Consider the following 27,692-nt stretch of genomic DNA (forward strand, 5'->3'; position numbering starts at 1 on the left):
TCTTGGTCCCCTGTTTCTTCTGTGCTGCTGGCAGGGGTCGGGAAGCAGGCTCGGCCGTAGGAGTCTACGTTCGTGTTTTTACCTTTTCCTGGCGCGCTAGAACACGTTGTGGTTGTGTTTGTTTATGTTTTCATAGCAATGTAAAATATATACATGTTGTGCATTTGTGTTTATTCCTCCCCTCTTCTAACTAACTTCTCTCAAATTCAGTCAGTCTCTTGGTTTTTGAGAATTGCCTGGTTTGTGTAGTTCTTGATCTAGAAAATTGAGAATCACTTTGCCAAGTCATATCCTGGAATAAAGAGGTATAAATTCTGAACTGGTGGATTCTGCTACGGCGTATTAGTTTAAAGTTTTAAATTGAAGCTAAAATAAACAGAGAAGTACATCATCATACATGTCCAGCTCGAAGCACTTTAAACACACCTGTGTAATTCTGAACACAGACTGTGAAACCCAATTAGTATTAGCATCTCAGAGGCCCATCCCTTTTCTCCGTCCAGTTCCTCTCCTCTCCACCAAGAGTAAGCACTGTCCTGGCTTTAGTAGATTAGCTTAGTTTTGAACTTTTATGTAAGTGGAGCCTTACAGTCTGCCCTCTTTTGTGTCCGATTTCCTTCACTCAACAGCGTTTGTGAAATTCCTCTCTTGTATGTAGTTGCAGTTCACCCCGAATGCTGTAGTGGTGTGACTATAGCACAGTTTATGTTTCTTTCACTGTTGGTGGGCACTTCAGTAATCTTTGGGTTGTGGTTACGAGTATTCTTGTACATGTCTTCTGGTGAACATGTGGATGCATTTGTTAGGTCCATACCTAAGGATGGAACCTCTAGGTTATAGGTTGTGGGTTTGTTCTTCTTTAGTAGATACTTTTAAACAGTTTGCCAAAGTGGGTTGTACCAATTTACACTCCCACCAGCGCTGTAGGAGAGGCGTGATTTGCTTCCCATCTGTAGGACACTTAGTATTTTCTGGGTTTTTTTTTTCTTTTTTAAAAAAATTTTAGCCATTCTGGTAAGTGTCATGTATTTGTTGCACAAAAGACTTTATTTGCATTTTCCTGATGATAATGAATTTCAGCACCTTTTCATATGTGTATTGGCCATTTGGAAATCTTCTTTTGTGAAGAGTCTTCAGGTCTTCTTCCCACTTTTAAACTTATTTATTTATTTTTTAAAACTAAGTAACAGCCTTTCTTTTTTTTTAATTGCTTATTTTAAAAACAAATTTATTTAATTTATTTATTTTCCTTATTTTTTTTGGCTGCATCGGGGTCGTAGTTGCCGCACGCGGGGTCTTTCGTTGCGGCGCGCGGGCTTCTCTCTAGTTGTGGCGCACGGGCTCGAGAGCGCGTGGGCTCTGTAGTTTGCGCCACGCGAGCTCAGTAGTTGTGGCGCGCGGGCTTAGTTGCTCCGCGGCATGTGGGATCCTAGTTCCCCCACCAGGGATCGAATCCGCGTCTTCTACATTGGAAGGCAGATTCTTTACCACTGGACCGCTGGGGAAGTCCCTTGTTTATCTTTTTAATATTGATTTGCGAGAGTTGTTTATGTTTTCTGGATATGATACTTTGGTCATGTATATGTATATATATGTGTATACATGTGCATACGTGTGTGTGTGTATATATATAGTAAATCTTTTTTTCATTCTGGGGATGCTTTTTCACTTGCTTAATGATATCTTCTAATGAGCAGAAATTCTTAATTTTAATATAGTTCACTTTATTAGAATTTTTTTTTATGTTTTATGATCGGTATGTTTTATGATCGGTATGTTTTATGTCTTGTTTAAGAAATTTTTGCTTACTCCAAGGTAAGGAAGATGTCCTCTTGTACTTTTCTCTAAATGGTTTATTGATTTACTCCTCTCATTTAAACCTACAGTTTATCTGGAATTTATTTTTTGTGTACGTTGTAAAGTAGGATTCGTATATATTTTTTTCACATGGATGTCCAATTGCTTCAGCACCATTTATGACCTTAGTCACAAATTAGGTATAACTGTGTATTTGTGGGGTTTAATTTTGATTCTATGCTGTTTCATTGGTCTATTTGTTTTTGGCTTTATTTTAAATTAATCAGATGTTCTCTTATTTGGATTGAGAAAGGGACCCACGTTATAGTAGCCAGGAGCTTTATTTTTGTCTCCTACCCTAGAAACAACTCAGTTTTGGCACTGATTCTAGAATTCCTTAGTTCTGCTCCTCCTCACTCCTACTTCTCCTGCACCAGCACCCTTGGGTGGTGGGTATACGCTGCCCTCTGCAGAACCAGTGCAGACAGTGACCAAGCTTAGTGAATTTCCAGTCTTTGGCTTTCCTTCTTCAAAGTATTTATATTTAGAGTGAGTATAAATGCTTGATTTTTCTCTAGGACTTGTTGCCAATTCTTTTATTTATTAACTTTTTTAATTAAACAAATTCAAAAAATTTTTAAATTTTATATTATCGATTTACAATGTTTTGCTAGTTTCAGGTATACAGCAAAGTGACTCATTTATACATATACATATATCCATTCTTTTTCAGATGCTTTTCCCATATAGGTTATTACAGAGTATTGAGTAGAGTTCCCTGTGCTGTACAGTAGGTCTTTGTTGATTATCTATTTTATATATACTTGTGTGTGTTTGTTAATCCCAAACTTCTAATGTATCCCTCCTGCGGCCCCCCCCCCTTTGGTAACGGTAAGTTTGTTTTAGAAGTCTGTGAGTCTGTTTCTGTTTTGTAAATACGTTCATTTGTATCATTTTTTTTAAAGAGTCCACATATAAGTGATGTCATAAGATATTTGTCTTTTTCTCTGTCTGACTTCACTTAGTGTGATAATCTCTAGGTCCATCCATGTTGCTGCAAATGACATTATTTCATTCCTTTTTTTATGGCTGAGAAAATATCCCATTGTATATATGTACCACATCTTATTTATCCATTTTTCTGTTGATGGACATCTAAGTTGCTTCCATGTTTTTGCTATTGTAAATAGTGCTGCAATGAATATTAGGGTTCATATATCATTTTGAACTGTGGTTTTCTCTGGATACACGCCCAGAAGTGGGATTGCTGGGTCCTATGGTAGTTATATTTTTAGTTTTTTAAGGAACCTCCATACTGTTCTCCATAGTGGTTGTACCAATTTACATTCCCACCAACAGGGCAAGAGAGTTCCCTTTTCTTCACATCCTCTCCAGCATTTGTCGTTCGTAGACTTTTTGATGATGGCCATTCTGACCAATGTGAGGTGATACCTCATTGTAGTTTTGATATGCATTTCTCTAATAATTAGTGATGTTGAGCATCTTTTCATGTGCTTTTTGGCCACCTGTATGTCTTCTTGGGAGAAATGTCTGTTGAGATCTTCTGTCCTTTTTTTTTTTTTTTTTTTTTTTTGGCGGTACGTGGGCCTCTCACTGTTGTGCCCTCTCCCGTTGCGGAGCACAGGCTCCGGACGCACAGGCTCAGTGGCCATGGCTCACGGGCCCATCCGCTCCGCGGCATGTGGAATCTTCCCAGACTGGGGCACGAACCTGCGTCCCCTGCATCGGCAGGCGGACTCTCAACCACTGCGCCACCAGGGAAGCCCCTTCTGTCCATTTTTTTGATTGGGTTGTTTGTTTTTGTGGTATAGAGCTGCATAAGATGTTTGTATATTTTGGAGATTAATCTGTTGTCGGTTGCTTCATTTGCAAATATTTTCTCCCATTCTGTGGGTTCTCTTTTTGTTTTGTTTATGGTTTCCTTTGCTGTGCATAAGCTTTTAAGTTTAATTAGGTCTCATTTGTTTATTTTTGTTTTTATTTTCGTTACTCTAGGAGGTGGATCCAAAAAGATATGGCTGCAATTTATTATTATTATTTTTAAAAATGTTTATTTATTTGGTTGCGCTGGGTCTTAGATGTGGCAGGTGGATTCCTTAGTTGCGGCTTGCTGGCTCCTTAGTTGTAGCACGTGGGCTCCTTAGTTGCGGCTCTCCGGCTCCCCAGTTGTGGCATGCGAACTCTTAGTTGTGGCATGCATGTGGGATCTAGTTCCCGGACCAGAGATCGAACCCAGGCCCCCTGCATTGGGAACGTGGAGTCTTATCCACTGCACCACCAGGGAAATCCCAGATATTGCTGCAATTTATGTCAAAGAGTATTCTGCCTATGTTTTCTTCTAACAGTTTTATAGTATCTGGCCTTACATTTAGGTTTGTGTATGGTGTTAGAGAATATTCTAATTTCATTCTTTTACATGTAGCTGTCCAATTTTCCCAGCGCCACTTATTGAAGAGGTTGTTTTTTCTCCACCGTATATTCTTGCCTCCTTTGTCGTAGATTAATTGACGATAGGTGCGTGGGTTTACTCCTGGGCTTTCAGTCCTGTTCCATTGATCTGTATTTCTGTTTTTCTGTGCCAGTACCATACTGTTGTGATTGCTGTAGCTTTGTAGTATAATCTGAAGTTAGGGGGCCTGATTCCTCCAACTCCATTTTTCTTTCTCAGGATTGCTTTGGCTATTTGGGGTCTTTTATGTTTCCATACAAATTAAAATTTTTTTTTGTTCCAGTTCTGTGAAAAATGCCATTGGTAATTTGATAGGGATTGCATTGAATCTATAGATTGCCTTGGGTAGAATAGTCATTTTGACAGTATTGATTCTTCCAATCCAAGGACACAGTATGTCTATCCATCTGTGTCATCTTCGATTTCTTTCATCAGCATCTTATAGTTTTCAGAGTACAGGTCTTTTGCCTTCTTAGGTAGGTTTATTCCTAGGTATTTTATTCTTTTTGATGTGATGGTAAATGGGATTGTTTCCCTAATTTCTCTTTCTGATCTTTTGTTTTTAGGAATGCAGGAGATTTCTGTATGTTAATTTTGTACCCTGCAACTTTACTAAATTCAGTGATGAGCTCTAGTAGTTTTCTGGCAGCATCTTTATGATTTTCTATGTGTAGTATCATGTCATCTGCAAACAGTGACAGTTTTACTTGTTTTCCAATTTGGATTCTTGTTATTTCTTTTTCTTTTCTGATTGCCATGGTCTCAGTTCTTTTAATTATTCAACTCTTTTTGGTTTTGCCTAAAAGATAAAATATATGTAACCTTCAATTTACCATTTTAAAGTGTTTATTCCAGTGACATGAAGTACATTTGCATTGTTGTGCGACCATCACCACTATCCATCTCCAGAACTTTTTCGTCATTCCAAACTGAAACTGTCTCCTTTGGTCAGTAACTCCCCGTTCCTCTCTCCTTCTGGTAACCACCACTCTACTTTCTATCTCTCTGAATTTTATTGGCTTGGCCAAAAAGTTTGTTCGGTTTTTTTTTCTTTTTTTCCGTAAGAAGGCTCTACTAGTGCTTAGTTGTCTTTAACTTCATTCGAAACAATTTTTTTAGGTTGTATTGTGACAGCTGTCATATCAGCATGCATTTAAAAAAAACTTATCAAAATTGGTGAATTTTTGGTAGCCATTTTAATATTGAAGATGGAAGGAAAAAAGCAACATTTTCGTCATATTATGCTTTATTGTTTCAAGAAAGGTAAAAATGCACCTGAAACCCAAAAAAAGATTTGTGTAGTGTATGGAGAAGGTGCTGTGACTGATCGAATATGTCAAAATTGGTTTGTGAAGTTTCGTGCTGGAGATTTCTTGCTGGACGATGCTCCACAGTCTGGTAGCCCAGTTGAAGTTGATAGCGATCAAATCGAGACATTGATTGAGAATAATTAACCTTTTACCTCGTGAGAGATAGCCGACGTACTCAAAATATCCAAATCAAGCACTGAAAATCATTTGTACCAGCTGGGTTATGTTGATAGCTTTGATGTTTGGGTTCCACATAAGTTAAGTGAAAAAAACCTTCTTGACTGTACTTCTGCATGCGATTCTCTACTTAAACATAATGAAAACGTTCCATTTTTAAAACAAATTGTGACTGTCAATGAAAAGTGGATACTGTGCCATAATCTGGAACAGAAGAGATGGTGAGGCAAGCAAAATGAACCACCACCAACCACACCAAAGGCTGGTCTTCATCCAAAGAAGGTGATGTTGTGTATATGGTGGGATTGGAAGGGAGTCCTCCATTATGAGCTCCTCCTGGAAAACCAAACGATTAATTCCAACAAGTACTGCTCCCAGTTATACCAAGTGAAAGTAGCACTTGACGAAAAGCATCCAGAATTAGTCAACAGAAAACACATAATTCCATCAGGATAGCGCAAGACTGCATGTTTCTTTGATGACCAGGCAAAAACTGTTAGCTTGGCTGGGAAGTTCTGATTCATCCTCCATATTCACCAGACATTGCACTTTCGGATTTCCGTTTATTTTGGTCTTTACAAAATTCTCTTAATGGAAAAAATTTCAATTCCCTGGAAGACTGTAAAAGGCATCTGGAAAAGTTCTTTGCTCAAAAAGATAAAAAAGTTTTAAGAAGATGGAATTATGAAGTTGCCTGAAAAATGGCAGAAGGTAGTGGAACAAAATGGTGAATATGTTGTTCAATAAAGTTCTTGGTGAAAATGAAAAATATGTCTTTTATTTTTACTTAAAAACCAAGGGAACTTTTTGGTCCAGGTATTTCATGTAAGTAGAGTCATACAATATTTGTCCTTTTGTGTCTGGCTTATTTCACTTAGCATAATGCTGTCAAGTTTCATCCATGTTGAAGCATGTGTCAGAATTTCCTTCCTTTTTAAGGCTGGATAATATTCTGTTGTGTGTATATACCATGTTTTGCTTATCCATTCATCCGTCCGTGGACATTTGGGTTGTTTTCTGGCTACTGTGAATAATGCTGCTATGAACATGTTTGAATATTCAAATGAATGAATGAATGAATATTTGTTCCAGACCTTGCTTTCAGTTCTTTTAGGTATAGACCCAGAATTGGAATTGTTGGATCACATGGTAATCCTATGTTTAATTTTTTGAGAAGCTGCCATGTTTTCCACAGTGGCTGGACCATTTTACATTCCCAACAGTCATGTGCCAGGGTTTCAGTTTCTCCATATCTTCACCAACACATGTTGTTTTCTGTTTTTTTAACAATAATAGTTACCCTAGTGGGTGTGCAGTGGTAGCTCATTATGGTTTTGATTTGTGTTTCCCTGATGATTAGTGACATTGAGCATTGTTTCATGTGATTTTGGACATTTGTATATTTTCTTTGAGGAAATGTCTATCTAAGTCCTTTGCCCATTTTTGAATTGGGTTGTTTTGTTGTTGAGTTTTAGGAGTTCTTTATATATTCTGGATGTTAATTCCTTTGTGATTTGAAAATATTTTCTCCCATTCTGTGGGTTGCCTTTTTTTAATCTATTTATACTGTTCTTTGGTGGACTAAAACTTTAAATTTTGATTTAGTCCAATTTACGTATTTTTTGTCATTGTTGCTTGTGTTTTTGGTGTTATATCCAAGAAATCATTGCTAAATTCAATGTCATGAAGATTTTTCCTTATGTTTTCTTCTAAGAGTTGTGTAGTTTTAACTTACATTTATGAGGTCTTTGATCTGTTTTGAGTTAATTTTTGTATGTGGTACAGTGTTTAACTTTTAAATGCTCATGTAATAATTTTACTTCCTCTTTAATATTATGAATATCTCAGAGTTCTCTTGTCAGTTACTATAATGATTACACTTAGCTCCTACTATCAACTAAATGTAACGATCCATTTCCTTTTGCTGTCTTTTTTACTTTTCCTTTTGTACTTCAGGTGCACAAAATTGGATTATTTTTAATCCTTGGTTCACACACAAACTTTTCATTTGTTTGTCTGTGACCTGCTTTTGATTAACCTGTTTTTAAACAATATACACACATGAACCATCACTCAGGATTCTAAAGCATTGACTAGCTTATTAATACCCATCAGGAGAGCTGAAACATTGACAGTAATTTATATGTACCTATTTCTTATGCTGCCGTAGTTGCACAGCAACATTTGTCTTTCAGTACATCTGTTCTTTGGATACATTTATTTAGATATCTTCAAAGTGGTTATCTTACATTGATGCCACTTTCACCAGTATAGTTAAAATGATCACAGATTAATACACGACTGTACTAAAAAGTCTCCATAATCCCTTCACTAAATTAATAAGAAATAACACTTATCGAGTACTGACCAGGTTATCTTATTTGAAGATAACAACCCAGTTAAGTAGGTACTTCACAGCATCTGTCACAGTGTGCGATAGAGCCACAGTTTGAATCCAGGCAGGCTCATCCCACAGCCTGTACTCTGTTTACAGCCTATAAGGTTTAAACCTCCACCATGACAGGGTTCAGTGGCATCCAACTAGGTCAGTTACATAAAATGGAGAGTTGGCTTACTGTAAGGCTGATGAAAGGACCAAGGAGAGCCTATGAAGCTCGCTGGCTGAGAGCTTTGGGGTCTGGCTGCATAATCTAAATTCTTCCTTATCCTAGTTGTGGACAAAACTCCCTCACTGGGCTGTAATGTATCTGGGGACAATTCTAGGGTTGACTGGGACTATTACAACAGTAGAGGTTTTAGGACCCTGCCATTTTTTTGGCTCCCTTTTGGCTAAATAGGAGTGGGGAAAAATGGGGGTGCCAGGAATCATCCTCCACCTGCTGCTTCCTTAGGTGAGGTTACCTGCCTTTTCCTACCACGGTCTTGCCCTCACCTCCATGGTTTACTCCTTGTGCTAGAGCTTAAAACTTTAGTCCTTTTGTCTTGAGAATAGGGGTTGGGCAGAAGATTGAGCCAATCACCAATGTTGTACATAAATTTGGAATTCAGTTGTCTGGGGATCCATAGTCTTTCCTGACCTTTGTCATTGTTCTTCAGCCAAAGACCGCCAGGAACACACTTGTAGTTGGATAAGTCAGGTTTATTGCATGTTACAGTGAGGGAAAATGCATACCATGGGGAACTGTGAGGCATCTCAGTAAGAGAGTATTAGAAAACAACTTTTTAAAATAGGATTTGGGCTTGTGTTAGGTGGGAAGAGTTAATGGAAGTGAAGTGGGGCTTTGATCTGTATTGGATGCTGTTAGGAAGCAGAGATAATTCTATGACTGGGTATCTTAATAGATCTTATCTTGAAGGAGAAAGATTTGAGTGAGGCTAAAACTGTAATTGGTAAAGATGTAAGTCATTCTTACTAGCCAGTGTGGGGAAATGTTTGGTCATTTCTATGATTTGGACAGTGTCCATGTTTCTCATCTTTGTTGAGGCGTGACTACAGAGTGGTCTTATTCTTTATCCATTATGGTCATAGAGTGGCCTTCTCTGATGTTAATGTTCTCTGAAGTTGTTTATTTTCGACGGGAGAATCATCAAGACCTAGCTGTGAGTACCTGGCTGTGAGTTGCTAGCCAGTTTGAAGGTTGCTTCAAGGCCTATTGATAGTAGCAGGCCAGCTCCCAGATGCAGGGGATGCTTTTCCCTTTCTCATTGTGGTCATAAAATCTTAGAGTGGATGGTGTAGTAGATATAAATCCAATAGCCAATATATATGGAGATGATTTTACAGTATTGGTGAACAAAGAAGAATGGGATAGAGGTATAGAGGATTCTTTGTATTTGAGTTTGCTGAACGTGGGTTAAATCAATTTCCCTTGGTAGGCGGTACAGTGGCCCATAACGATGTCCACGTGGTATTCTCTGGAGCCTGTGAATATGTTATCTTAGGTGGCAGAAGTGCTTTGCAGATGTAATTATGTTAAGGGGAAGATTATCCTGGATTATTTGGGTGAGTGCAATTACAAGGGTCCTTATAAGAGGGAGGCAGGAGGGTCAGAGTTTGAGAAGATGTGATGACAACCAGAGGTTGGAGTGATGCACTTTGCGGGTGGAGGAAGGAGCCACAAGTCAAGGAATGTGGGTGGCCTCCAGAGTCTGGGAAAGACAAGGACATGGATTTTCCCTTAGAGTCTCCAGAAGAAACTAGCCCTGCTGATACCTTGCTTTTAGCACAGTGAAACCCGTGTTGGATTTTTGACCTCCAGAACTGTGAGGTAATAAATTTGTGTTAAGTCACTAAGTTTGTGGTAATTGGTTGTAGCAGCTTTGGCCTGTGATGTGCTCCTTGTGGGTATACATCACCTGTTTCTAGTTCTGTACTTGAGGTTAAAGGGGACTGAGGCATTCCTCATTATATACTTGAGATGATTTTTCCTTTTTCCCTATTCTTTTCCTTCTTAAGTGGCAATTGGAAGTATATTTCCTGAGATATGTAGGCATCCAAAGAATGTCATATCCTTTCAGCATGATTTTTAGTGTTAGTCTTCCTTTTGTATCCAAGCCAAAATTATGCAGTAGGATAGAGTATAAATCCTTTGAGAGCCATATGTTTTTGTTTTATTCTTCACAGTGTCTGTAGTAGATATTTGTAGGTGTTCACTCATGATAATGTTAGGGCTTTGAAGATTATATGTAAATATAATATTACAGGTCAATTTCCTGAAAACCTTGGTAGTAAGATAATTCAGGGAACTTATGGCGTTATAGCAAAAAAGAGACATGAGGGAATAAAGTTCAGAATTTCTTTTTGAAATCCCTTATAAATGTTTTAACACTTAAAACAACTCAGAAAGGACACCAAATAAAGATAAAAAATTCTAATTTTACGCTGCTAATATCTATCATCCTTTGTGTGTTAGAATCTTTCAGGATCCACTTCCCTAGAATATCAGTGGAATTCTTGTAAATGCATTTTGGATTATTTTGAATAGTATGTATTCCGAGAAGTATTTATGGCTCTCACTCTGTCCAGATGTTTAGCGTCTTTCTGCTTTTTGACTTGGAGTTTTTAGCTCCTGAGACCCTGCTCCTCGCTGTCATTCCACTGGCACTGAAGAACTGTGTGCTGGAGGTGGGAGAGGCTTTGGGTGACCTTTTCCAGTCACTGGGCATAGAACCCTAGCTCTGCCCTTGAGGACTCCGTGTCAGAGCACTTGTTACCTTTTATGTGCTTGTCTTCCTACTGCCCTCAAAGACTGTGGTGGGGTGCCGTCCGAGGTGTCTCTGTAAAAACCATTCCTCGCTGTCTTCCTACTTGACCTGTTTTTCCATTGCTGACCCATCTCCACCAGGACTTTGGGGATGCCAGAATTTCTTGGCTTTTGAAAAGGTTTGTAGAAACAAATTTGTGTAAACTTGAAATTGCATGAGGGGAACTTAAACTTAAACTTAAATTGCATGAGAGGGAATACAATATTTTTTTTCCTTTGTGGCTCTTTGCGGCAGGACTCATGATAAAACTCATAGTGCTTTAGCTGTGTGGGCCATAGACTCTCAAGATAGGAATTTTAAAAGTTATTCTGATGTTTAATTAAAAGTTTTTCTACATGTGTATCTTTTTGGGGGCTTGGGTTTCAGGAACATTCCACATATCCCTTAAAGTAGGAGTTTTTGACCTTAAGAAGTCATTTATCTAACATTATTTTAGTTCTTCTCAAATTTACTGTGTATCTTTCATAGAGCACCATAACTAAATAAGGAATTTTACAAAAAGCTGGGCATCTAGGACTGCAAACAGTGTTTGTTTCACCAGCATGGTAATTCATGAGATGGTGATTTTATGGGATTGATGTTATATATTTTAATATCAGATGTATTATTGAGGCCTATAACTGTTGCTTTCCCTCGTCTAATACTCTTTCAGACCCCCAGTTTTAACCATTAGGCTCTATTGAGAGCCTGTGTTTCTCCCTACTGCACTGCAGTACTGGAAGTGGAACATGGAGGCAGATTTGTTGGCTCTGGATTGGGGCAGAGTAGGCTCCAGTCATATCTCGGCTGCCAACTAGCTGTGTGGTATTGGGGAAGTTGCTTAATCTCTTGGAATCTTACTTTCCTTGTCTACAAAACTGGGAATTACAATACCTACCTCAGTGAGAATTACATGAGACAGTGTTAGGAAGGTGCTTGGCACAGTGCTGAACACCTGACCATATGGGATTTGTTGTTTCTGTGGACTTTGGTTAAGCTTGTTCAAGAATAGATGATTTTTGAACTAGTTTCAGTGTTCTACTAGTTACCAAGAGCACTTGGTGTAGCTTTGTTAACTTAATGTGTAGTTGTTAAAAGAGCAAGGTGATGGGAACTTTTTTCTTCATATTCATATTCTGTACTTGCTCTCCAGGAAGTTCCGTGCAGTGGTTTTCAGATTTGTTCCAGGGCTAGCCCAGTGCAAAATTTTTTGGGGCCCAGTGCAAAATGAAAATATGGGTTCTTTGTTCGAAAAGCAGGAAGAAAATGCAATTAAAGGTACTAAAATATAAAGCATTTTCCTTTATTCAGTGGTTTTTTACCAACTTGTCATATTTTTTTACATGCTATTCAATGTTGTTTTAAGTAAAAAAATTAAATTAGCATGAATTTTTTTTTGGAAATTTATTTTTTATTTATTTTTGGTTGCGTTGGGTCTTCGTTGCTGCGCTCGGGCTTTCTCTAGTTGCGGTGAGTGGGCTTCTCACTGCGGTGGCTTCTCTTGTTGCGGAGCATGGGCTCTAGGTGCGCGGGCTTCAGTAGTTGTGGCTCAAGGGCTCTAGAGCACAGGCTCAGTAATTGTGGCGCATGGGCTTAGTTGTTCCGCAGCGTATGGGATCTTCCGGGACCAGGGGTTGAACCCGTGTGCCCTGCATTGGCAGGCGGATTCTTAACCACTACACCACCAAGGAAGTCCTATTACCATGAATTTTACCATTCATCTTGATATGGTGCAATACAAGTTTTAAATGCAAATGTTAAGAGCATTTGACTCATATGAAATCACTGAAATTGTACAATGTACATTTAGTAGTTCATGCATGTATGTGTATTTTGTTCTTGTCAGAACAATGGGAATGCTGCACAAAACCAACTCAACTGGTTTTTAAAGTTTTATTGAGATATAATTCACATATCATACAGTTCACCCATTTCGGTGATTTTTAGTATATACATGAATCGTGCAGCCATCACCACAATCTAATGATAGAACATTTTTATTATCTTAAAAAGAAATATTATACCCTTTAGCAGTTCATTCCCCATTTACCCCCGAATTCTCCTCCTTCCAGTTCTAGACAACCACTAATCTACCTTTGCCTGCTCTGGATATTTCATATTAATTGAATCATGCAATATGTGGTTTTTTTGGTGTCTAGCTTCTTTCAATTAGCATGATGTTTTCAAGGCTCATCATGTTGTAGCATGCATCAATAGTCCATTCTTTTTTATGGTCAAATAATATTCTGTCATATGGATGTGCCATGTTTTAGTTATTCATTCTTTAGTTGATGGAGCTTCAGGTTGTTTCCACTTTTTGGCTCTTATGAAAAGTGTTGCTGTGAACATTTGTGTACAAGTTTTTGTGTGGACATATCTTTTTATTTCTCTTGGGTGGAATTGCTAGGTCATATGGTGATAACTCTGTGTTTAATATTTTGAGGAACTGATAAACTATTTTCCAGAATCATGGCACCATTTCATATTTGTACCACCGACATGAGAGTTCCAGTTCCTCCATATTCTCTTCAACACTTGTCATTAATGGTCTTTTTGATTTTTAATTATAGCCATCCTGGTGAGTATTATGTATTATCTTGTTGTGCTTTTTTTTTTTTTTTGCGGTATGCGGGCCTGTCACTTCTGTGGCCTCTCCCGTTGCAGAGCACAGGCTCCGGACGCGCAGGCTCAGCAGCCATGGCTCACGGGCCCAGCCGCTCCGCGACATGTGGGATCTTCCCAGACCGGGGCATGAACCCGTGTCCCCTGCATCGGCAGGCAGACTCTCAACCACTGCGCCACCAGGGAAGCCCTCGTTGTGCTTTTGATTTGTATTTCCCTGATGACTAATGATGTTAGACATCTTTCTGTATCCTTATTGGCCATTTGTATATGTTCTTTGGGGGAATGTGCCTATTCAGATGCTTTATCCATTTTTATTTTTTATTTTATTTTATTTATTTTTTAAAATTTATTTATTTATTTGGCTGTGTTGGGTCTTTGTTGCTGTGCACGGGCTTTCTCTAGTTGCAGTGAGCGGGGGCTACTCTTCGTTGCAGTGCACAGGCTTCTCATTGTGGTGGCCTCTCTTGTTGCGGAGCACGGGCTCTAGGTGTGCGGGCTTCAGTAGCTGTGGCACACGGGCTCAGTAGTTGTGGCTCGCAGGCTCTAGAACACAGGCTTAGTAGTTGTGGCACACGGGCTTAGTTGCTCCGTGGCATGTGGGATCTTCCCGGACCAGGGCTCGAACCCATGTCCTCTGAATTGGCAGGTGGATTCTTAACCACTGCACCACTTGGGAAGTCCCTGTCCATTTTTAAATTGAGCTCTTTTTTAAAATTAAAAAAAAATTTTTTTTGACCATTTTTTAAATTTAAGTATAGTTAGTTTATAATGTTGTATTAGTTTCAGGTGTACAGCTAAGTGGTTCAGTTATATCTATCTATCTATCTATCCTTTTTCAGATTCTTTTCCATTACAGGTTATTCAAAGATATTGAATATAATTCCCTATGCTATGCAGTACAAACGAAAGTTAAGGGAAGTTGTTGCTAATAGACCTGCTTGACAAGAAATTTTAACAGAAGTTCTTCCGAGAGATGGACATTATTTAGGTGAGAAACTCAGATTTACATAAAGAAAGGAAGAGTATTAGAGAGGAATCAACTAAGGGTAAATAAAATCTTTTACTCTTGATCCAACAGGTAACAGTTTATTGAAAGTAATAGCGCCAGTGTTTCCAGTGATTAGCTTGTGGATAAGTGAAATGAATGACAGTAATGTTATAGGGACAGGAGGAAGGAATTGGGAAAACTCTGCTGTAAGGTATCTGCACTACCTATAAAGCTGTAGAGTATTGTTTGAAAGTAGATTTAGAGTAGTTGTAAATGTAAATTGTAAACTCTAGGGCAACCGATAAAAAATTTAAAAAGAAGTGTAGTTGATATGCTAAGAGAGGAGAGAACATAGAATTATATAAAATGCTCAGTTAAAACCAGAGATGGCAGAAAAGGACTGAAAGACAAAAATGGAAACAAAGAACAAGGTCAGTGAATAGAAAATAGTTAAAACTATGATAAATATTAAAACAACAGTATCAATGATCACTTTAAATGTGAATGGTCTAAATAAATCAATTAAAAGACAGATGGTCAGAGTGGATTAAAAACCCCAACTATATGTTGTCTATAAGAAATCCAATAAATGTAAAGATACAGATATATTAAAAGTAAAGGGACACAGAAAGATATACCGTGCTAACACTAATCAAGAGAGAGCTGGAGTATCTGTGTTAATTTCAGACAAGGTGGACTGCAGAGCAAGGAAGACTGTCAGGGCTAAAAGGAGCAATATATAATGATAAAGGGTTAGTTTTCTAAGAAGGCATAGCAATCCTTAATGTGTATGTACCTAACAACAGAGCATCAAAATACATCAGGCAAAAACTGAACTGCCAAAAGAAATGGATGAATCCACTGATATAGCTGAAGACTGCAATACACCCTCTATTGTTAATTGGTTAGATATATATATATATATTTGAACTAAATAACACCATCAGTCAACTGGATCTAATTGACATTTACAGACTCCTTCATCCAACAACAGCACAGTGTGCATTCTTCTCAAGCTTGCATGGAACATTCACCAAGATGGACCACCTTCTAGGCCATAAAACACTTAAACTTAAAAGGATAGAAATCATACAATGTCTGTTCTCATACCAGAGTTGAGTTAAATTACAGATTAGTAACAGAAATATAGCTGGGAAGCTCCAAAGTAATTGGAGATTAAATAGTACACTTCTAAATAACACATGGGTCAAAGAAAAAGTCTCAAGAGAAATTTAAAAATATTTTTAAATGAAAATGAAAACAGTTTATCAAAATTTGGTGGGATGTAGCAAAAGCAGTGCTTAGGGAGAAATTTGTAGCATTGAATGGATATATTAAAAAAGAAGACAGGTCTAAAATCAATAATCTAAGCTTCTACCTTAGAAAACTAGAAAAAGAAGAGCAAAGTAATTTAAAAATAAGCAAAGGAGAAGTGATAATAAGAAATGGAGCAAAAAGCAATGAAACTGAAAGCAGGAAATAAATTTTAAAAGTCCGCAAAACCAAAAGCTTGTTCTTTGAGAATATCAGTAAGAATGATAAACCTCTTGCTAGGTTAAGAAAAACAGAGGGAAAACACATTACTAATACCAGAAATGAAGGAGAGGCCATTGCTACTGATTCCATGGGCATTAAAAAGTTACTAAAGGAATATTATGAACAATTCTGTGCCCACAAATTTGAAAACTTAGATGAAATGAACAAATTCCTTCAAAGATACAATTTATCAAAGCTCACACAAGGAAAAGCAGATAATTTGAGGAGGTCTGTATCTACTAAAGAACTTGAATCAGCAGTTAACCTTCCAAAAACCAGTGCCAGATTGTTTGGCTGGTGAATTCTAACACATATTTAAGGAAGAAGTGATATCAATTATCTGCAGTCTCTTACAGACAGTAGAAGAAGAGGGACTACTTCCTAACTTCTTCTATGAGGCTAGTATGACCCTACTACTAAACAGACAAAGACATTGCAATAAAAGAAAACTACAGACTGATATTGCTCATGGGCATAGATGCACAAATTCTGCAAGAAAATATTAGCAAATTAATTCCAACAGTGTATAAAAAGAATTATACAAAAATCACTTAATGTAGTCCATCACATCAACAGACTAAAGAAGAAATATCATAAGATCCTATCAGTAGATGCAGAAAAAGCAGTTGGCAAAATTCAGCATCCATTCCTGATAAAAACTCTCAGTAAACTAGAAATAGAGGGGAGCTTCCTCAACTTGGTAAAGGACATCCACAGAATATCTATAGCTAACATCATACTTAATGGGGAGAAACTAGAAGCTTTCCCACTAGGATCAGGAACAAGGCACGGATGTCCCCTCTTACCACTCCTTTTCAGCATCACTGGAAGTCCTAGCTGAGGCATTAACAAAAGAAAAGGAGATAATAGGTATATAGATTGGGAATAAAGAAAAAAAACTGGGGAATTTCCTGGTGGTCCAGTGGTTAGGACTTGGTGTTTTCACTGCCGGGGCCTGGGTTCAGTCCCTGGTCGGGGAACTAGGATCCTGCAAGCTGCACAGCGTGGCCAAAAACAAAAACAAAAAACAAAACTGTTTTTGTTCTCAGGTGACACGCCAGGGAGTCAGTAACAACAAAAACCTGCTGGGACTAATAAGAGATTACAGCAGGGTTTCAAGATACAAATTAATAAACAATAGTCAATTGCTTTCCTGTATATGAGCAATGAAAACTTGGAATTTGAAATTAAAAAAACAGCACCATTTATATTAACACACCCCCACCCCCAAATGCTTAGGTGTAAATCTAACAAAATATGTTCAAATCTATATGAGGAAAACTACATACTCTGATTAAAAAAATCAGAGATCTAAATTAATGGCAAGATCTTCCATCTTCATGGAAGATCTTCCATCTTTAATATCATTAAGAGGTCAGTACTTAAGTGTTTATTGCGTGGGTAAACTTGATAGGAAATAGTTATAAAGCAGTTTAATTTTCTCCCACTGCTGCTTGCAAGGATGCTTTGTTGCATCTTTGTACCATACCCCTCATGACAACTTGGGGCTCATCTTATACCTTTATAGTCACTTTCACATGTTGAAAAATTGAGTCCAGTCTAATCTAAACTTCCACCTTTTATCCAGTTTTAAGTGTCTTCCCTTTGCCCTGATCATACCTGACTGAGGCTAAGGAACCAGCAGTGGGAAGGGTGTGTGATTTACTCAGTTTGTTTTAAAATTATTTATCTAGGCACTCAGCAGGATTCAAGAGATGTACAAGATCATTCCTATTTGTGTTAGTACCTCCGATATACCTAAAGTATATTGTATGTAATACATAGTTTAGGGGACAAGTTTTATTTACATGAAACATTCAGTAGAAATCATTGCTGTGCTAAATTTGTGAAGTAGGAGTTTGTGGGGATTCAGAAGGAGGGAGGCTAAGTGGGTAGAACGGTTGTGATTGGGATGAAAGAGCCCGAAGGACAAAGGGTGAGTGACAACTGGCTCTGATGCCTGCTCCTCTCAAATAAAGCTGTTCTTCTTTTATGTTTTTCTGGAGTGGGTTTCAGAAGGAATTTAAAGAACTTTTTGCTGGTGACTTGCCTTGTAAAAAATTGCAAGTCATGGAGTCTGAAAAATCTCAAGAACAAGTAATAAAGTGTAATATTGTAGGTGAAATTAATGAACTAGAAATTTGCTGTGTTAGTCTTGAAAGATGGACTATTTACCCCTTGTTAAAGGTCTCAGTGTTATTTTTTTTGCAAGGAAATATTCTTTTTCCTTTATTGAAGCACAAGTTGAAAGACACGGGGCAATTTATTGTGATAGTGCTAGTAACTCTTAGAAGAGTGGATATCAGCATGTGTTTTGTATTCAAATTAATTGTGGAAATAGAGCACTGGTAATTTGGTCTTTTCTCTTTTGAAAGGTGGTATGTTGCAATTACAAACAGTAAAACAATGAACATCTTTATATGTGTGTGTATATATATATATATCCTTGTGTACATATGCAAGTATATCTGAAAGGAATGCTTATAGCTACTAGCAACAAGAATTCAGTGTGTTTTTAATCAAATTTTTATTTTTCTATAAAAAGTCTGGAGGAATGATGTTTTTATACATGCTGCAACATGGATGAACCTTGAAAACATGCTAAGTGAAAGAAGCCAGACACAAAATGTCAGATATTGTATGATTCCTTTATATGAAATATCCAGAATAGGCAAATCCCTAGAAACAGAAGTCAGATTAGTGGTTGTGAGGGGCTGGGGCAGTGGGTGGCAGAATGTGGGGCACATAGGGGTATAGAGCATTCAGTATGGTAACATTTATTTATTAGAGCATTCCTAATACTTAAGAAATTCACATTTATTATTATGTATTTGGTTTGGGTTTACTTTTTCATTCATGGTGAATTAAATTCTTTCAGCTAAAGTAGTGTTTTATTTTTCCTTGCATATTCAGTTTTAAAAAGTGTCATTTGGTTCTGTGTTTTTGGTGCATAAAGATTATTTCCTCATTGTGGATTATACCATTGTTCACAAAGGGCCCCAATTTGTCTTAGCACTTTTTGTCTTAAATTCAGCCTTGTCTGAGAGGAAAAAAAAAAATGTGACAGCCTAACTTTCTTTGTTGTTAGCATCTGCTTGGTATGTCTTTATTTATCCTTTTGCTTTCAACCGTCCCAAGCCACTTCATTTTAGCTATATCTTAGTCTGTGAGAGTTTTCTTTTGACAGTTTTATTTACAATTATGATTTTAATATGTTTCATCTTCAGTTTATTATCTTATTTTTGTAACTATTTGTGTTTTCTTTTTAAAATTTATTTATTTATGGCTGTGTTCGGTCTTCGTTTCTGTGCGAGGGCTTTCTCTAGTTGTGGCAAGCAGGGGCCACTTCATCGCGGTGCGCGGGCCTCTCACTATCGCGGCCTCTCTTGTTGCGGAGCACAGGCTCCAGACGTGCAGGCTCAGTAATTATGGCTCATGGGCCCAGTTGCTCCGCGGCATGTGGGATCTTCCCAGACCAGGGCTCGAACCCGTGTCCTGCGTTGGCAGGCAGATTCTCAACCACAGCGCCACCAGGGAAGCCCTATTTGTGTTTTCTTGTGTTTTACTACATAGTCTGGCTCTTAGGGTAATTTGAAAGAATTATAATTTTAATTTTAGTTATTTTGTGGTTCACTTGTAACTTTAAAAGATACTCAACATCTCACATTTTTGATTTAGCAATTTTAAAATAAAGCCAGGGTTATTGGCTCTGCTGTGGAGTGAGATTATTGGCTCAGTTATAGTTTACTTGTCCTCTCCCAGGATTTTGTTAGAAATGTGTCACTGGTAGCTTTCCTTAGGCCATTTGTACCCATCACTCTTATGATATTTACTCCCCGTGGTCATCTTAAACTAGCTGAAGCCCATCAGCCTTAAGTGAAAAGCTTACACTTACACAGTTTGATTATAAGGTACTAGTTTGAATTTAGGTTTAAATCTTATACCTGGGATTTAAGACTATTTGCTTTTAACAGCATATTTTAGATATATTATAGGTTTTTTCCGACCTCTGAAAGTAGAGCGTCCTAGGAAACCTTTCCTGAGCTGAAATGGCACAAAGTAGAGAAGCAGTTACTTTAGGACCCGTCTTGCTCACAGATACACAAAATCGATCGAGATGAAGCACAGGTGCTCACCGATACAGTTCACAGCTGTAGCAGCTTGATGCTGAGATGCTGAGTGTGGTTCCGGGGAGGAGCTTGGCGGGCCGCTCTCACTGCTGGGGTGGGCGCTGCCTCTGTAACGCTTACTGCAAAACACACTGAGCTGAATGAGATTTTCGCTTTTCGCCCTTTTTTGGTAAAAGTGAAAATCCTCTTTGGATTTTGTTTGGTCACCAAAAACAGGTACTGAAGTGGGTCTTTCTAAAAAGTGAAATGGTGTAAAGCAAACTTTAGAAATACCTGTATTAGGTTACTTGTGACTGGGTAACTTAGCTCCCAAATGCCTGGCCATTTTGATCAGCATCAGGACTAAAGCCGTGTGGCCCCCAGTGAGGGCTGAAGCACCTGCTTTGGGTCAGCTGGCACAGAGGACATGCACCCTGTGCTTCTGCTTATGGTCTCTGGTAGCCTTGTTCTTCCCCTGACCAGGAGAGAAAAGCTCAGTCTTTTCAGAGAACCGTGAGAGCCCATCGTCTCCCTTTTTATCAGCTGTACCTCACCTTTAGTGGTGGCGAGCTGGAATGACTTCCTTCTTTTTTTCGTTAGGAATTTCCTTTTGCCTCCACTGAATGTAGGAGAATAGGAGGCATCGTTATGCTTGTTTTCGTTTTACGTATCCCCATGGGTGTGTCTCTCTGATACCGATGTGCTCATGTAGAGAAGGAGCACGCCTGCTCCTACCCCCCGTCTTTGGAACTAGAAAAATGGCCTAACTAGTTCTGTGATTTTTGTGTTGTTGTTCCAGTCTGGTTTAGTTGTACGTTTATTTTCATAGTGGGTAGCTCTTATTTCCAAATTAGTAATACTTACACTTGTTTTTATAATTCTTAGCCTTCTACTCTTAGATGGATTGCTTTCCATTAGTCTTTTCCATCCCATGCCATGCATTTTGGTTCCTTGATTTCCGTTTGTCCATTAACTTTCATGCCTTCTCAACTACCACTTCTGCACAAACTCCCTGGAACTCCTGAAACTACTCTTCTCCACCTTTAATTACTAATTTAAAAAATCCTAAAACATGCTTTAGTCACAACTTTGTATTCTTCCAGCTTCCTTGGTCAAGTACTTTTATTGCAGCTGCTTCTCTACCAGGAACCTCAGTTGATTGGCATGTCCACTCCTATCCATCACTTGGGTTCACTTTTTTCCCAATCCACTTAGGTTTCATGGCCCATTATTTCACTCACTCTTGCTAATACCCTAAACCAGTGGTTCTCAAATGGTGGTCTGGGGATTTCTGGGGGTTGGTGGTTCAAACGCTGGGAGCAGATTAGGTTAACTATAAAGAGCTTGTGGAATGAGAATAGATTTCTAGCTCCGCTCAGAAATCATAGAGAAGAATAATGTTTAAAGGCTGGCAGGAAAAGGGAAGCTAGTGCTGGAGTCTGGGAGAATAATCAGAGAAGGAGGAAGATTGCTGACGTGCAAGTTGCTGCTTAGAGGGCAAGTGAAATCATGAAAGTGTAATTTGGCTGTTGGGACATCACTGACCACTGCCAGAAGCACTTTGAGTGGGTCAGTGGGCGTGAAGTCAGATAAGTGGTTGCAAGAGTGAGTGGGTGAGTGGTGGTGAAAAGTGGAAGTCCGCAAGTATAGGTTGTAAAGGGGAGGAGGGAGAATAGGTTATTTGTTAGAATCATCAAGCCTGTGCTAGTTCTTGGGGACTCAGCCTACATCTGCCTCAGCATCTAAAAATCAAGCTCTTGTGTTGCGTTGTATAGCATCATTAGGCTTCCTGCATTGCTTAGAGTCTTGGCTTGAGCTTGCCTGAAACTTTAAAGGCCGTTTCATTTCCCGTTGCCCCTCACTTCCGTTGTGTTTCTCAAATCCATTTATTCTCCCATTCTCCTGCGTGACTTACATACTTCTCGCCCCACCCTCATGTGTAACTCATTTGATGAACTTCTCTTTCACTGAGAAAATAGAAGCCATCAAAAGATAATGTCTTTGTGCTTCTACCACCATCTACTTACCCACCTGCAGAGGGACTCAAATGTTCTCTCAGTTCCTGCTTTTCCTCCTCCTCCTCCTTTTTACTTTGGATAAATTTTTGTATGTAGCCCCTCAACTTGAGCACATTTCTTCAGCGATTCTCCCTTTCTTTCTTGCATCAGAAGTAAGTACTGGGTTATTTCAACAACTGTATAACTTCTCTCATCTTAAAAAAACCCCTCTCAGCAGTCCCTTTTACATTTCCTTTGCTGCCCTTTATCATAAAACTCCTGGTAAGAACTGTCTACTTTCATTTTGCTCCAAGTTTTCTCCTTGCTTAATCCATTTCAGTCAGGTTTTCCCCTCCACCCTTCCAGAAAAACAGCTCTTGTCAAGGTCACCGATGACCTCCATGTTGCTAAATCCAGTTGCCCGTTCTCAGTGCTCATCTTACTTGGCCTTTCAGCAGCATTTGACGCGGTAGATAATTCCCTTTTCCTAGATAAACTTTCTTCACTTGGCTTTCAGTACGTCGGTCTCTTCTTTGCTGCTGCTTCTCAGTCAGCTTTTGCTGATTCCTTCTCTCGAGTTGGCTTCTAAATATTTGAGAGCCCAGAACTCTGTTCTCAGACTTCTCTTCTCTGGCTGTACTCACCACCTACAGTGGAAATCTCACCTAGTCTTATGGCTTTAAGTCCCATCTATCTGCTGATGACTCTTCTTTTTTTCCCCCTAGCCTGGTTCCTTCCCCTCAGCTGTACACATTTTTATATCCAACTGCCCATTCAACCTCTCCACCTGAGTGAATAATACATGTTTCAAATTCAGCAATGTAAACGCTATTCTTATTTCTACCCCAAAACTACTCCTCTTTTGACCTTCCCTGACTCAGGAAATGGCAGCTCTGTCTTTCCAGTTTCTCAAGCCAAGAACCTTATGTTTATTCCTACAAGTCCTGTCAAGTCTGCTTTCAAAACATACCCAGAACTTGATAACTTCTTAACACCTCCACAGCACAGGTCTAAGTGACCTTTCCTCTATATTATTGCAGCGAGTCCTAACTGGTCTCCCTGCTTCCGTCATTTCCTTTTTCTAATTTATTTTCCACACTGTAACTAGAGTGAGCTTTTTGCAGTATGTCAGATCATATCACTGCTCTGCTCAGTGGATATTTACTGCCTTGTCCATGATCATTCTCAGTCATATGGCTGCCAACCCTTCTTCAGAAATCCATGCATAGGGGTGATCCCGAGGCTTTATCATCACCTGGAATGGTTTCATTTGAGAGTCTTCAAAGTATTTCTACCATGGTCCACAGCTCCATGAGGCCTTTATCTAAAGCACACTTGATCTTTGACTATACTGAGATCTCCCATTCCTTCACCCATCCTTTTTTGCCTCCGTCCCCTAGATCTGATAGAAATTAAAAGGAATTTAATATTAAAAAAGTATCTTGTTCAACTGCTGTTCGTTTTGACATGTGGTTTAATTATTGAATAATCGCCCCCCACCCCCACCTTGATTTGTGAGGCCTCGTGTATGTACAACCACCTGACATGAATTTTTATATGATAGAATCTGTTTCATTGATCTGTCAGGTTTTGGTGTCAGCACACTCTTTAAATGTTATTGAAGCTTTATATTAATAGTACGTTTTAATATTTAGTAAGGTTAGTAGCCTCTCATTGACTTTGTCTTTCCAAATTGTTGGTGATGGTCTGGTTCTTTATAGTTCCACATGATTTTGAAAACAACTTGGTCAAGTTATGAAAAACAAAATGTCCACTGGGCTTTTTTTTCTGGAATGGTTTTAAACTGGGCTGACTAGTTTGTATAAGTTAATATTTCATAACACTTTTTGTTAGCTAACATTTTTACTTTGTAATAGATTAAATTCTTTTTCCCTATGAATGCCAAAGATGTATCTTCTGTTACTTAAAAAGATATGCAAAAATGTAAATGATTTGTTAAATTTGTTTTGTTTCAGATCTGTTTCCTTCTCTTTGCCGTTCTCTACATTGTCTCCTACTTCATCATCACAAGATACAAGAGAAAATCAGGTTAGTAGACACATTGTTATTAAAGCTTTGATTCTAATGCCAAGTGGTCTAGGCATGGTCCGTGGCTATATGGTGCCCATCGGCATAGTTAGTATATTCAGTATGCCTGTGATGGAAGCAAGCAGTTGCCTGGTACTAAGAGCCCTAAAAATAACCTCCAGGGAATCTGGCTACTCGCAGGGTCATCTTCTTAGGCCCGAGCCCTTTTTTATCACCATTCTTATGTTCAACTAAGCATAGTCCAGGGCTCTTTACTTTCTGGGAAATTCCAGAGTTTATGAGGATATTTGGTTCCCTGTGACTGGCTCTGAATTTGAACATACCCCTCATCACCCCCACCCAGTTCTTTCTCTGACTATCAGAATATCTTTTCTTTTTCTGAAGCGGTATAGAATTTAGAGTCTCCGTAATACCATTTAGCATTCAATTATATATTATATTATCCTTTTATTATTTCATATGTATCCTTATCTCACCAGAGGGACCACTGTATCTTTTCTTTTTTTTAATGAATGTTGTGCTGATTAATTCACAGATTTTTATGCCAGAGTTTTATAAGTAACTAACCAGTTACTTTACTGACTTCTGTTAAATCTCAGCTATTTCCTAGAAATCACAAGATTTCCACCTGTGATGCTGGGCTAATAGTAGGTGCCATGTGAATAGTTAAGGATTCCATATATTAAAGCTTCCTTATGTTATTTTAAACTTGTCAGAATTTTGAAAGAAATCAGGAAATAGTGCTTGCTCTAGTGCACTACTTGGCTCTGTGACTGCACTGAAATACTCCTTGGATTCTATAATCCCTCAGAAGTTTGAAGACCTGGGATCCAAGACAGTATCTTAGCTGTTTTAAAAGATGTTTTGGCACCACGTTTCATAGATTATGGACACAGAAGGAGGGAGAGATAGAGAATGAATGAATAATGCATTGTTTTAGGGGAAATCAGGAGATGATGAGCAGGAAAATAGGGTATTTATTAGATGCTTTTTAGAGTAATCATGGGAGAGGGTAATGAGGACCCTGGACCTGGTTGGTAGAGGGTCGGCAATAGAATTGAAATGGATATGAAGCTATTAAAACAATCTTCAAGATATGGTGGTTGATTGGATGTGGGTACAACAGTATAAAAGTTAATTGTGACTATGTTATTTTGTGGTCTCTTTGGTCTTAAAACTATTTTGGGCAGTCAGTAATTAAGAATGGAGATTGGTCTAAGAGAATGGCCCAAATATGCCATTGTCACTGAAACAGGTGGGCGCTCAGAATTCCGCAGACCTACGCAGAGAGCCTTTGAGGACAACCCCAGTTAGGCACTGAGGAGAAGGAGGGGCCGGGGTGTTGTGTAATATTTTTGTAATTGGATCATAGTTTCCTTAGCTGGTAAGATTACGTGGGAGGACAAAAAAGATGGCCAACAGCCATGAGAGAGGGAGAGGGTAGGGTGAGGAAGCACAGGAGCAAGGGCCATCTTGCTCCTACTTAGAAACGACACAGAACTTGATATATTTCTGTCTGTAACTTGAATGAAATGATGAAGTATCAAGACAATGGTATCCAAGGTGGTTTAGGATGATCCAAGAAAGTCCTCATTATTACCATTACTAACAATAGACTCCAATTACAGAAAACTATATGAGTTCTAAAATTCTGAATTTTAATTTTATAGTAAAAATTTTTTTTGGCTATTATCAACCAGAAAATTTCATTCATTAGCAATTTCACTGACATTGTATAACAATAAACTTGATAGTGATTCTGGGGTTCTACTGAGTTTTATTTCCTTGAGCACTAAATATTTTGGAAGATCTTAATTTACATATGGGAGTTTTGTTAATCAGGATTTTTTTTTTTTTTTTTTTTTCCGTATGCGGGCCTCTCACTTTTGTGGCCTCTCCCGTCGCGGAGCACAGGCTCCGGACGCGCAGGCTCAGCGGCCATGGCTCACGGGCCCAGCCGCTCCGCGGCATGTGGGATCCTCCCGGACCGGGGCACGAACCCGCATCTCCTGCATCAGCAGGCGGACCCTCAACCACTGCACCACCAGGGAAGCCCCAGGATTTTTTGATCAATCAAAACACTCTGTTCTTTAACATATTCTATCCTATCTGATTTAATGAGATTTAGATTGTGATCTGTGCTGAAATAAACACAGTGCTTTTTGAAAATAATTTCTATTCAATAATTGCTTCTTCAAGTTTATATTTTTGTTCATGCTTTTATTAAATTAATGAAACATTTTGTTGGAAGATAAAAGAATATTAATACCTTGAACATTTTTGCAGATGAGCAAGAAGATGAAGATGCCATAGTCAACAGGATTTCGTATGTATTTTAATGTTCGATTTCTTGTTTCTCATTCTAAAGTCATACGTGTTCGAAACTTAATTTTGCCTTTTGGGCAGAAATATGGAAAAAATTCACTTAAAGTATTACAGCACCTTTATCAAATGTTAGTCCTATCCTTAGAAAGCACATATAAGCAAATACATGGATAATTGAGGATTGATTATCTCCTGTTAAAATTTGCTTATTTAAGGAGCCAACAGATTTAATCTTCAGAGGATTTAACCAGGAAATGGGCTTAAGATTGGGAAAATTGCTGGGCCAAAGAAAGAAAGAAAGAAAGAAAGCTCTTGGCTGTTTGAATGGCCTTGGGACAGGGAGCAGACATCTCTTCTGGTTAAGTGAACATTTACCTACTGTGAGCAGGGAGATGGGCCCAGACGGTCCTCTTAGGTTCCTTATAGCTCTCTTTCTGCTTGTGTATGCTGATGATAGAGCCCAGCTAAAGGGCAGACATGAATTCTTTCCCAGTCCTCCAGGTGTGAAGTACTTGTGAGATGTGCACCCCTCTCGGTTTAGTCTGCATTCCACTTTTGGTGGTAAATCTACTTAAATGCGTTTGTAGATCAATAATTTGTAAAAAGACAAGAACACATCCCATTGGATTTTACACTTGCATTGTGTTTTATGAAAATATGGCTGTTTCCTTGTGGTGGTGCCGGGGAGCGGCCTCACCTGCTTTACATGGCAGCTGGCATGGCCTGTCTGAGGGGTTTGGGTTTCTCCCAGCAGGTAGTTTTTGCATCACGGTGATGCGCACAGATGTCCCCTTCCTGAAGGCAGATGTGTGTGCCCTTATAAATTCAGGACGGGGAAGTGTGAGGAGAAGGTCACCTGGGAGGGCGGCTCTGACCTAGTCTGTCCCCCTAGCTGCCCCACCCACTGGTCTGTTTGTCTCCCACTGCCTTTCTTCCCTTCTGTGGTGGAGTGAGTGAGAACCGAGGAGTCAGGCAGAGCTGGGTTCACATTCTGAACTCAAGATTAACTTGAGTTCAGAAGAGATTGAGAAAGATTCCTTTCCTCCATATGTGAGCTCGAGCTACCATCTGCTTTGTAGCATGTTGTGTGGATTAAATAACATA

At 38.8% G+C, this 27,692-nt stretch overlaps 1 protein-coding gene across 7 annotated transcripts in view; it reads left to right on the forward strand.

Moving 5' to 3' along the window:
- Positions 1–27,692, forward strand: part of LMBR1 (limb development membrane protein 1) — a 160,728-nt gene that overhangs the window by 891 nt on the left and 132,145 nt on the right. For 6 of the 7 annotated variants that reach the window (XM_027101379.1, XM_027101381.1, XM_027101380.1 and 3 more), the window contains exons 2-3: positions 24,191–24,263; positions 26,550–26,589. In XM_027101379.1, coding sequence (XP_026957180.1) covers positions 24,191–24,263; positions 26,550–26,589 — 113 coding nt within the window. Of the gene's footprint in view, positions 1–24,190; positions 24,264–26,549; positions 26,590–27,692 lie in introns of those variants that run through there. The other variant, XM_027101383.1, reaches the window with a different exon arrangement.

The sequence above is a fragment of the Aethalodelphis obliquidens genome, unplaced genomic scaffold (assembly GCF_003676395.1).
Source record: "Aethalodelphis obliquidens isolate GAN/ISIS:26980383/991018 unplaced genomic scaffold, ASM367639v1 scaffold5, whole genome shotgun sequence".
Classification (NCBI taxonomy): domain Eukaryota; kingdom Metazoa; phylum Chordata; class Mammalia; order Artiodactyla; family Delphinidae; genus Aethalodelphis; species Aethalodelphis obliquidens.